At 39.5% G+C, this 11,562-nt stretch overlaps 1 protein-coding gene across 1 annotated transcript; it reads right to left on the bottom strand.

Moving 5' to 3' along the window:
• Positions 1 to 635: 635 nt before the first annotated feature.
• Positions 636 to 11,016, bottom strand: LOC114002779 (epidermal retinol dehydrogenase 2-like). Its single transcript, XM_027749034.2, has 6 exons — positions 10,029 to 11,016; positions 6,025 to 6,156; positions 4,491 to 4,590; positions 2,713 to 2,857; positions 1,626 to 1,748; positions 636 to 1,118 (listed from the first exon to the last, which is right to left on the bottom strand). Exons 1-6 carry the CDS (start codon positions 10,353 to 10,355, stop codon positions 1,025 to 1,027), a joined length of 921 nt encoding a protein of 306 aa, XP_027604835.1. The 5' UTR covers positions 10,356 to 11,016; the 3' UTR covers positions 636 to 1,024.
• Positions 11,017 to 11,562: the final 546 nt, after the last annotated feature.

Here is an 11,562-nt window from a genome sequence, read left to right as displayed (position 1 = left end):
TGTTGTTGGAACCTTTTGCAAAATTTATAGAGACAACTAATCACCACATAAGTAATTTCCAGGACGGAATTCTTTCCTGTCTACTTTCTCTGATTATGGGGCTTCATCATCTTTCCTTTCTGAGTAGGCACATGATGCTTTGCTACTGCTGCAGGTGTACATACACTCTTTCTAAACTACAGCCTTTGATAAATGATCCAGTATCAGCCTCTAGCCCTGGATCAAGACCCAGGCACATGTATCCCACAGAACAGCGTGTAGCAAAGTGTGCTGTGACTAACGTGGAGCGTGGTAAGTGCCGCAGCACCACACACACTTTATCAGCGTGCCTTGCAGTTCACTCCTCTTCAGAACACAGGCTCCCTGCACAGCTCACCAGGCAGAGCCCATCATCCCACAGCAACCCTTCTTCCTGTTGGCTTTATGTTAATTGCAGTGTTATTTTGACCCTAAAAGGGAAATGTGTTAAATGCTTTGTGGTTTAGTTTCTTTTGGTAGTTTTTTATTTGGGTTTTTTTTGTCTGTTTGTTTTTGTTTTGATTTCTGCTTTGACAGAAGTGTGTTTTTCCTGTGCTTTAAGATTTTGCTCAGAAATTGAGAATTCAGAATACGAAATGGAGTCAAACATCCCTGCCTGCTCTTACTGACTTTTATTGAGACCTCAGATAAAAGCAGCATGCCATCATGAAATGAGAGATTGGGTTGTGACTAAAAATCAGTGATTTCAGGCTATGTTATTGAAATTTCAGTCTGAACACAATACAGTCCATGCCAAGTTGTTGCTTAGTCACTTAACATAATACCTATTTAATTTTAAATTTCAGTGATTTTTCAAAAGTTACTCGGAAAATTACCAAATATAAAGACATAAAAGACAGTTATGAAGAATTAAATTGCATGTAGACCAATGTCAAATATCATACAAGAAGTAAATTGTCTGTCAAAGAATAAACATGAATTAAACTTATTTTTTACTGAAAATATTCAATTCGATGGCACTTGCAGTCTTCAGAATATTTTTGTTTCAATCCTTTTCCTTCTGACCAAAGGCTTTATCCATGCTCTCAGGGAACTTGATGCATGATTCGAAGCATAGTATTGTTTTTCTAGGAACGAAACTGATGAGACAAACACGGAGTTAGGTTTGGTTTTTTTTAGAAAAATGTACTCTATAAATAAAGAAATTAAAATTCATTATATTTGCTCAGTAATTCTAATGTCTGGCAATAACACATTTGGTGTTTCCCCCATGTTATAAGTGGGGGAAATGAATGACAGGCCAAGCCATTTTGCAAAAGCCCAGCCAGCAGTGGAGGCAGTGGCTGGAAGCAGACAGTTCTAGCCCGGGCATTACTCCCAGTGTACCATATCATGAAAATTCTTGAAATTTCTATACTAAACTGTAGCTTAAGACATATATTAGAGACAGAAGGGGCCAGAGGAATGCTACTCACCTACACTATTAAAAAATTAAAACCCACTGTTTCTTCAAAGTTGGGTACCTATAACTGGATTGACTGCAGGAATATTAACTAAAGGATTGCTTTTACTAAACATTTCTGCTGATTTTACGGGCATATGGCAAAGGAAAGAAGGCAATGCTAGAAGACAAGTCACATGCTTACGTTTTCAAACCCAACAAGCGTAAAGTTGGAGGCATGATTAGATAAAACTTTTCCTTTTTAATTGCATTCAAGATCTTGCTGGCTACATACTCTGGATCGTAAACAGGAAGCAAAAGAGGTTTTCTGTAAAACAAGAAAAAATTGTTATGGAATTATAAAACTTTGCTTTTGGGATGTATTCTAACACATATGTAATTAACTAACTTTCCCCTCAAATAGCCTTGAAAAGGAATCTCCAAATCTCTTTGTTCCTGCTATCATCAGAATAAATTGAAAACACTTTGATGATGTTTTGAATCTTAATGGCTTTAGAGCAAGCAGAGCATAATGAAGTTAATGCCCACAATGACTGCAGCATTTGAAAACTTCCAAGCTTAGCCATACTATGTTCTCTTCTGTGCACAAAGTTCTGCCTTCTGCACAACTCCTCTTTCTCTACTGTGGATGCTGAGGTGACAGCTAAGTGGATCAGAATCAGGTCTGTCTCCAGCCAGGAGAAAGGCTGTGCTCTGCATAATATATGCTCCTGCAGGATGATGAATGGTGGAAGCAGGAGCAGAGCACTGAAAAACCAACGTCACTGCTACCGTGCTACTACAACAGTTAATTCAGTGCTTGCAGCATCTCCAATTCCTGCACCCATAGTCTCCCACCAGATACTATCACCACAGCTATTCCCTCTCAGTGCAGTACCTGCTAATACAGATCATGGGGCACAGTTAATAATGACAGGTCATGGGTATCCTGACAGCCATAACTGTAATCACACTGCCAAAATTACTTGGGGCAGAGAACATCAGCAGTGTCCTTTCTACTGATGAATAAGGCTCCCTTTAACCCTTAAATACTGCTGTGCATCCCAAACCATTCCTTGACTGTGAGGTTATTACAGTCCCTGTTGCACGTCAGTTATTAACTGTATGCAAGACTTGCATTTCTTTAGATCAAAAGACATAGTTTTATGTGCCAATAGGGCAAAAACAATGAATTGAAAATCAAATCAACCAGCTAGAGACTGAATATGGTATATCTTGTGAGTAGTGATTATTTTTTACATACGAAATAGTACGCAATCTGTTTTACTTACGCGCTTTGGAAACCTTTACTTAATTTAGTGTTAACAAAATAAGGGCAAATGATTGTGGTTTTAATGCCACATTTTCCTGCATGATACAGTTCTGAACTAATGCCTTCCATCATTCCAATGATTGCATATTTGCTTGCAGCATAATCTGAAAAATGAATAAAGAAGAAATATTCAAAATCTCAAAAGCACCACTGTAAATGCTATATACAAAATTTAACTCTTTGTAATAATATTTAATCCATTATATTATTTAGTTCTATAATTAGCAGCCTTCTAGTTAGTATTTTAAGCATATTGGTGATGCTAACTCTGAAGGTTAATGACTTTTCCTGTGGTTGATGCACAGTTGTCTAAGGATAAGATTAATCCTTTCCAGAGCAGTTTTTTTCAGTACACTATAGAGTGATATAGGAAGATGAACTTATTAAACCTTTTATGTGCATTTCCAGATACTCATATACAAAACAGACATTCTTTCAGTTAGAACGTCTTCACCCTTCAATATCACAGGTTACATTTCAGAAAGAACTGTTTCTAGTGGTAAAATATAAATACTCTACTTATAAATGCTGCTTTAGCCTATTACTTCTGATTTACCCTGCAACTTTTTGTTTTGTTTTCCCAGGAAGATGGAATCTAGTCAGAATTTTATTTTTGATGAATGTACAAAACTCCATCCTTGGCGATAATCAAAACTTGCCCTCACACAACCCTGTGAAACCTGATCTAAGTTGAACCTGCTTTTATTTGGATATGTGGACCAAATGACCTTCAGAGATTGCTTCCAACCAAATTATTCTACAATTTTAAAACTGAAAGAAACTAATGTAGTGATTTACATGTGGTTTCCTAAGGGTTTTTCAAATCTTTGTGTAAATAGTTGTTAGATACAGTGAAATCCAATTTTGCTAAAAGAGTGACTTCAAAGACTGGCATCAGAGATAGTTTGCTATTCTTCAGGAATTCACCCCCAGTAAATGATGGAACCACACAGCCTAAAAATAAATAGCTAAGGTGTAGAAGGTTAAAACACGGATGCTCAGATCCACTCCTTTAAGTCTTACAGTTATATGATGAAAGCTGAACGTAACCTATATTGTCAATACCAAATATGACCCAATGATAACAGGTGGCAAATGAACACTACAGTAACACCATCAATCAGAAGAAGAAACAAGAGACACTTATTACACCGAAGTTCAGATTCTTAGAGAGTGTCCTCAGCGATACAACTCAACATGTAAGACAGGCTTCAGGAAAGACTGGGCAGCAGACCCAGACTGATGGAATAGGCAGGACTAGAGCAGACTGCTCTCCTGAGGGAAACAGCTGAGAATATTGAGCTTTTAAATAGCTTAAAACTTTATTCAAATTAATTTTATTGAAAATTCTGCCAAAATGCCTTCTGGACCTGAAAATCATTTTCCAGCTAAATATATAGTTCCAGGTATAATCCATGTTTCAGGACTCCAAAGAAAACCTGGTGTGAGAAAGAGTTAGACAACCTGTATGCAGAGCTTCTTCCCACTGCATGCATACAAGCTGTATTGTCCTTATTCTGCCGAGATAAGACAGCCTGTAATCAGACAATAAAATCTGCAGCGAGCTCCCGGTGCCACTTGGGTAACGTGACACTGTCACACTCGTTGGTACAGCATCACCTTTGGCATCCACAGGTTCTCGTCAGTATAGGCTGCTTAAGCCAAGCATTTATTAGGTCTCAGAGAAAAGTCATTTTTATGTAGATCTAATTTGTAATGGCAGTTGACAATACTAACCTGTCAGTCTGTAGAGTCCCAGCAATCCGCTTGCACTGGCTGTGCTAACCAGGTGCCCACGGTTACGGGCCACCATGGCTGGAAGAAAAGCCTTGCAAGTCTAAGAGAATATACATATAATTAAAAAAAACCCTTTATAAATAGACACGTCAAAAAAGTTGCATTTCAAAATTAGGCTTTCTGGGGCTTCATTATACAAGAAGCCCAACTGACCTTTTATCTCTGTAAAAATTTTTAAATGATAGACAACATTTCCTTGAATGACTGCCCTCTATTTGATGATCTAACAGCATTAAAATTGTCTTATTAAAAGCAGCAAAGTTTCTATTTTCTCTGCCTCCTGGTTCCTCACGATTTGAGTCTATTTGAGACTGTTGCCAAAGGTTTGGTACACAAGAGGGAGCTAGAAGTCAACACATCAAGGGAAGTTCAGCTGCCTGTGGGTCCTTTTTTTTTACAAACTGAACTTCCAGACAACTCCAGCATCCCAGACACCACTGTGGGTGACACTAACTAAGGAGAACACTAGTGTTTTATGAAGTGTTAGATAAAAAAAAAAGACAAACAATAACAATTTTTTTTTCAATAGCTGAGATGTCCTATTTGACTCCAAATGTGAGTACCTAGTATATCACTATCCTCCTGCCCAGTGTTTCTTCAGACCTGTCAGGGGGAACATCTCTCTCAGTCTATTTGCCTCAAGTATTTGGAATAATGATGCAGTGTGGCTGAGGAATGCTTAGAGAACTCCTACCTGCAAGGATTTTCCACGGAGAATCGCCTTTTAACAAGGGAGTTGCAATGCTATATTGTTCCCTGATGCAAGCTGTTCACTCAGGCATATAAACAAAAAATGCAAGAGGGGGCAAGAGTAACACTCCCTCACAACAAAAGCTCCTAAAGGTCAAATGAGAGCCCAGATAACAAATTCCTTCAGAGGTAATAAAATAAAGATAATACTTACTATCCACACTACTTTTCTATGTACTTTAATCAGGTGGTGATTAGGAATGAAAGCACAGCCTGAAGACTGACACCAACATGTGCAGTAAAAAATGATTGGAATAGAATGATTTAGGTTGGAAAAGAACCGAGTCCAACTGTAAACCTAACACTGCAAATCCACCACTAAGTCATGGTTGTGTCTCCCTGAATGCTACAAGTCCCTTAGACAAAGACTTCTAATGCCAGCAAACAGGGAGGACACATGCCATCATGTCAGCGCTAACTTCAACCACAGCTGTTACAGGTAGAGCACATTTCATGGTACAGTTGCACAAATTTTTGATTTACCAGAGTGCTCAGGGAGGTTTGTCTTAATACTACTGAAACATAATGGGGAGACTGTCAATTTGGTGTGTTTCCAATTACAGGATGATTATGAAAACATATTCTCCCCCAGTTGAGGCCCTTCACATCCCTATTCTAAAGTGGGGTTTTGAGGTAGACGCCACCATGGTGATTTTCACACCAAAACACTTGACTCTACCTTTTGGTCACACAGAAAAAAAAATAACAAACCACAAAACTTTACCCAGACTTGAGAGAAGAAGTTGGTTTTGAAGGTCTTTTCAAAATCTGCATCTGAAAGGTCACAGAACTTCTTCCCAATCAGTATGCCAGCATTATTGATTAGAATAGTAACATCCCCAACTTCTTTTTTAACCTGAATAAAAAAACATAAAGTTTTAGAAGGTATCCTTGCCTCTTGTGCTTCATTTATGAAAATGTTTAGTGATATTTGTAGTAATTGATATATCTACTGAAAACATAAGTACTTAAAAACTGTTATATTGCTTCAGATCAAAGGTCCATCTGAGCCTCCTAGCCCTTGTCTCATGGTGAAAAGCAATAAAAAAAGGACGAGGGCTCTAAGGTCTCCAGCGTACTTAACTTTTTACATGCTGCAACTTCAGAGCTTCCATAAACTATCAGAATCTTTATGTTTAATATATCCCAGTGATTCTCCACCCCATCTCGCTCCCTGAATTTGTGTAATAGCTCCCTGAACTCCAGAATACTTTTGGCTTCCACAGGAATATAAGGCAATAAGTTACAAAGCTTTAGTGTGCACTGTGAGTGTGCTTTAGCTGCAATTGGGACATTTCCTGTCTCATATTTTTCGTGTTGTGAGAGACTGCATTCCTCAGACAAGCCTGTTTAACCTCTTTTCTATATAATTTCTCCTGAATTGGAAAGAATTCAGCACAGATTCCTGGGGATACCAATCCTCTGAGTAAAAAGGATGTACCATGAAATAGATAGATAACCTCACTTAGAAAGAAGGCCAAAATCACCATTAGCTCAATTTATTATAAAAAGATTTTGGTTTATTATAAAAAGATTTTGTCCCAAGATTTGGATTTATATCAAAGCACATGGCCAAGATTTATTCATAGTATTAAGAATCAGTCTCACTGCAGAGATTCCTGTGCTAGAGGTGAGCGGTTATCCAGTGTCTCAAAAATTATAGTATGAATACAAAAGCATAAAAATCCCATACATGCTGCTGTCTGGCAATTTGGAAACAGGTACTTCAATCTGATACCCCAACATCTGACCTTCCTTTGGCTCTCTCAGGGAACCTTAGCATTCAGTGAAGACTTGCTTGATACTCCTTCAGCTGTGCCAGGTTTAATGCTTGTCATAGAAAACCAGGGTTCAGATATTAGCACCATTCCACCTGCACAAACGAATGCAAATCTAGACACTACTGAGTATGGCAGGAATACTCAATTCTTCCTTCGTGGGATGTATCTGTGCTTTCTTCCCACTCATATCTTTTAACTGCTGTGTCAGTCCATATGGTGATCCTCTTTTTCTTCACTTGACAACATAGCTTCACCAGTGTCAGTATTTTATTTAACCTGGCTTCTTTTGACCTGTTTACTCACTGCTACAGAATACATGTGAAGCTTGGTTCCCATTTGCAAAAAGTCAAGGTGATTATTCTACATTACATATTTTGTCAGGTGTCTATTAATTCCTCTCTTTATTATGATTTCTACCAGTTTTCTCTAAGACAAGATCATAGTTTGTGGCCTCTCAAGTGCACTTTAAAACTGGAATATTTGCTACTCTTTGTTTCTGATAACCTGTTATAGCAAAACACACACCCCACATTTCCAGCCCATCAGATCCATATCTAATTTCCTTCAAAATTCCCGGGTGGGCACTGCCTGATCCTGAAAATTAGTTGCTGTTCACTTCACCAGTTTATTTTAAAAACCTCTTCTTTAGGGACTTTGGTCGTTTGATTTGCTTCCCAGAAAGAAAGCTTTCATTATCGGAAAATACCTAGGTTTTTCTGCAGTGAGTATATCAAATAAAACCAATTAATTTAACTTTTTTGCTATTGCTTTATCTTTTGGGTCCAAGCTCAAGACTTCTCATATTACCAATCAAAAAGTTGCAGGTATTTCCAAGAGTAGAAGAGGCCTCTAGATGAAAGACTCTTGAACTAAGAAAATTTCTGGCTTCATCATGACAGTTCAATACATGCAAATATCTATGAAGATGTTGATATTGTTAACAATAATTTAACACCTTAACAGCAATTTCTGAATTTTAAACAGCTCTTCAAACTTCTATTGGTAGGTCATTCTGCGCCCTGCAGCATAGTGTTTGCTGATATGGGCACAGCAAATTCTGCAGGCTGGAGCCCCGCGGCTCATTTGGTTAATGTGTTTGGAGATTGAAAATTGATTGAAAACAAACCTTTTGAGACTGTGTTAAACTAAGAGCAAACAAATAATTTAAAAATGTTCAGCATGGACATTGAAGTCCAACACAGAAATTAACTGCATAAGCCCAAATTACACCTTTTGGTGAATGTCTTTGCAAGAAGCAGAGAGCCTTTATGGGAACTGGGCTTTAATGCCAATTTAAAATGTTATCTTTTAAAGAGATTTGATCTTGGCAAATTCTAAGGTAAGTTTTTATTTTTACTTGCAAAAAATAAGATTTGAGAAGAACTGGGGTTTTTTATAGTATCATTTCAAATAAAGATCAAATGTCATATATGAAGTACTGACCACAAATTGCTCAGACAAAGTTTTCATCTTGCTTGGAAGTGATAACAGATACGAAGATTGCTGAAATTACTGTGATTGCTACTTCCAAAATTGTTGCAGTCATTATCAATGACACAGGTGTCAGGATCACATCATCTGTACTAAGTCATTGGCAAAGATAATCCTCCTTGAACACTGCATATTGTGTCAGCACAGGACAGACCACTCAACAACTTGCTCATCTGTGCTTACATGCTATTACGGTACAATAAATACACCACTGCCCAAGTAATACTATGGTACCACCTGTGGTTCTTAACATTTAGGACGAATGGCCCCAAGCGGAATTTTTTCTGTGCACAGTCAGCACAGTGTCTGTGTCCCTAATGGTGCTAACAAGGGTGGGTAAAATAATACCTTGTTGACTGCAAATGTGAGAATTGCAGTTTCAGATACTTACAGATCCTGAATCCAACTTACCTTTTAGAGGTACTTTGCATTGGGAACATTTCTTGAGGGAAAAAAAATGTTTCAAACTTTCATAGCCATGCTCAGAAGGAATTAATTTGTTTTGGTTAAAATTAAAAGCAACAATCAAAAAGCAAAGAGCTTCCCCCCCCAAATTTTCATAGAAAATTAATGTTACATTTCAAGGCTATTCTGAAACAATCTATCAACATTCACATGTCCTGAAATATTTTAGCTAATTTCTCTGATCTATGCCTTCAGACACTGAACAGTGTATGTTCTTATATTACAGAAGAAGAATTTATCCTTGGATAAAATGGCAGAGTGGCTAACTGGACTATAAGTGAGGCTATACTGGGAAATATTTTCAGGCAGTTTAAGGACAAGTAAAAAGTAACAGTGTGAATGTCCAGTTTCTAGACTCTGACAATAATAAAAATAAAAAAGATAATAGTTTAAAGAATGTAGGTCAGCCCAGCAAAAGAGTTTAATTTAAAATGGAGCTCTTTTCTACTTTACTTCCCAGCTATATTGACCAAAAAATAAAGTGAAACTGAATCATCATTTTGACTGGACACCCTGATGACGTTTCTGAAAACATTATACCCTCAAAGAACTACAGTTTTCTATACAAATGGGCAAAAGAAAGAACTCCTCTCTTACAACACATACTGATTTTTTCTTTTTTTTTTTTTAATTATTTCTTGATATCTTGAAGAAATTTCAAAGCCTAAACAAATATATGGAGATAACCTCTGCTGCATGTTTTACCATACTCTTAATATAAAAGAAGTTACTGTCTCACAATGAAGACTAAAAATGGATAAATCTCAACAGAACCTCTTAAATCCAGTTACTTTATCGAGAACATAGTTTAAGGTCCATCCAGAAGTGACTTGTTGAAAAGACAAAGTCATTGCCCTACATGATTTCTTATCTTTAGAGAATAGTAACAGTTTCTAAAAAGAAAAAAAAAAAAAAGAAAAAGAAAAATAATCTGTAGCATATACTATTAAAAAGAAGCAAGAAAAATCAGAAGTAAGACGCCAAATCTTACCTTGTCTGCCTTTTCATAGACATCCTCTCTACTGCTGCAGTCACAATGATAGACAAACACCCGGTTAGCTCCATTTTCTTGGGCTAATCTGCATGTTTCTTTGTTACCTTTGTCATCGATGTCCCAGAGAATCAAAGTCACTCCTAAAGGAGCAAATTTTAAGGCAATCTGCCTTCCAATCCCATTTGCAGAACCAGTAATAAGAACTATTTCACCAGCAAAAGATTTTTTGCATAGAGGAAATACACAGATGAGATTCTCAATAAGTAAATAAATGAAAAATTTCAGGTACTGTAGTAACTTCTGGATGCATCTGAAGTTGAACATGATTTCTCAGGTACAAGCACCACTCTTCTGTAATTCAAATCCAGAAATAAAATACATTACGACACTGAGATATTGACTAAAAAAAGAGGTTGACCTTCAAACAGCCATTTCTTTTGCCTTGTTCTTTTGTGGAAATACAAAATACATTATTAAAGATTTGCTTTGTGAAATATACCAGATCCTTACTAGTAGAATTAAAGCAAATATCTTCTGCTAGATTCTATGGACCTTCTCTGTCGTCCTGGAGTCCTCAGCTTCCATCTCCTTTTTTGAAAAGGTTTACTCACATTTTAAACAGGTATGTTGAGTCAATAGCTACAGAGCACTTTGTTTTCACAACAAGGTGATGTTAGCTGAACAAAAAAGTACTGAACACACTGGTGTGGTATCAACCTTAAGAAGGAAGGTGTCCTCCTTAGCAGGAAACGTTACCTGTTTCGGGAGGCAGGCAATGGGAATGTTCCCACACTGTGTGTATTTTCCAGTGCCGTACGGCCAAAATCACACCACGTATTCCCATTTGTGAGCAAATTGACAGTCACAGGCAAAAGCCTAGCAATTAGGAGCCTTGATTTTCACCCTACATTAGACCGTACCACTTCCTTTACGGTGTTTGGGGCGGGAAGAGAGAGGCTCAGGAGAAGGAGCGCCCGTCACCGACCCGTCGGGCCCGTCCCACCGCCGGGCTGTGTCCCAGGGGGGAGGCTCCAATCTCCCCGCGGCTGCGGCCCCCTCGCCCCTTCCCCTCTAGCCCCGACCCTGCCCCAGCGGGGCTGAGAGCCCCTCTCTCCGCCCGCCCCACACTCCCGCCGGGCCCCCGCGCTCACCGCCGGCTCCTGCCTGCCCCGCACTGCCCGCCCGACGCGGCCCTCGGCTGGTACTACCCTGCCCGGCCCGGCCCGGCCCGCCCCGAAGGCTGGGCTCCGTGCGGGGGCGGGGGCGGCCCGAGGAGGTGCGGGGTGCGGGGTGCGGGGCCGGGGCCGGGGCTGGGGCTGGGGCAGGGGCAGGGGCAGGGGCAGGGGCAGGGGCAGGGGCAGGGGCAGGGGCAGGGGCAGGAGGCGCTTCCTGGCTGGGCGGGTGCGGGATGCCGGATGCCGGATGCCGGCGGGGCCGCCCGGCTCTGCGGCAGAGGGTACCAAGCCTTGCCGAGGGCATCTATCGGGCGGCAGCTGCCGCTACCAGGTCGACACATCCCGCTGCTGCTGCC

Source organism: Pipra filicauda, unplaced genomic scaffold (assembly GCF_003945595.2).
Source record: "Pipra filicauda isolate LSUMZ 115617 unplaced genomic scaffold, ASM394559v2 scaffold81_size6448238_pilon, whole genome shotgun sequence".
NCBI classification, from domain to species: domain Eukaryota; kingdom Metazoa; phylum Chordata; class Aves; order Passeriformes; family Pipridae; genus Pipra; species Pipra filicauda.
The sequence above is the reverse complement of the archived record's forward strand: the minus strand, read 5'-3'. Positions and strand labels throughout refer to the sequence as shown.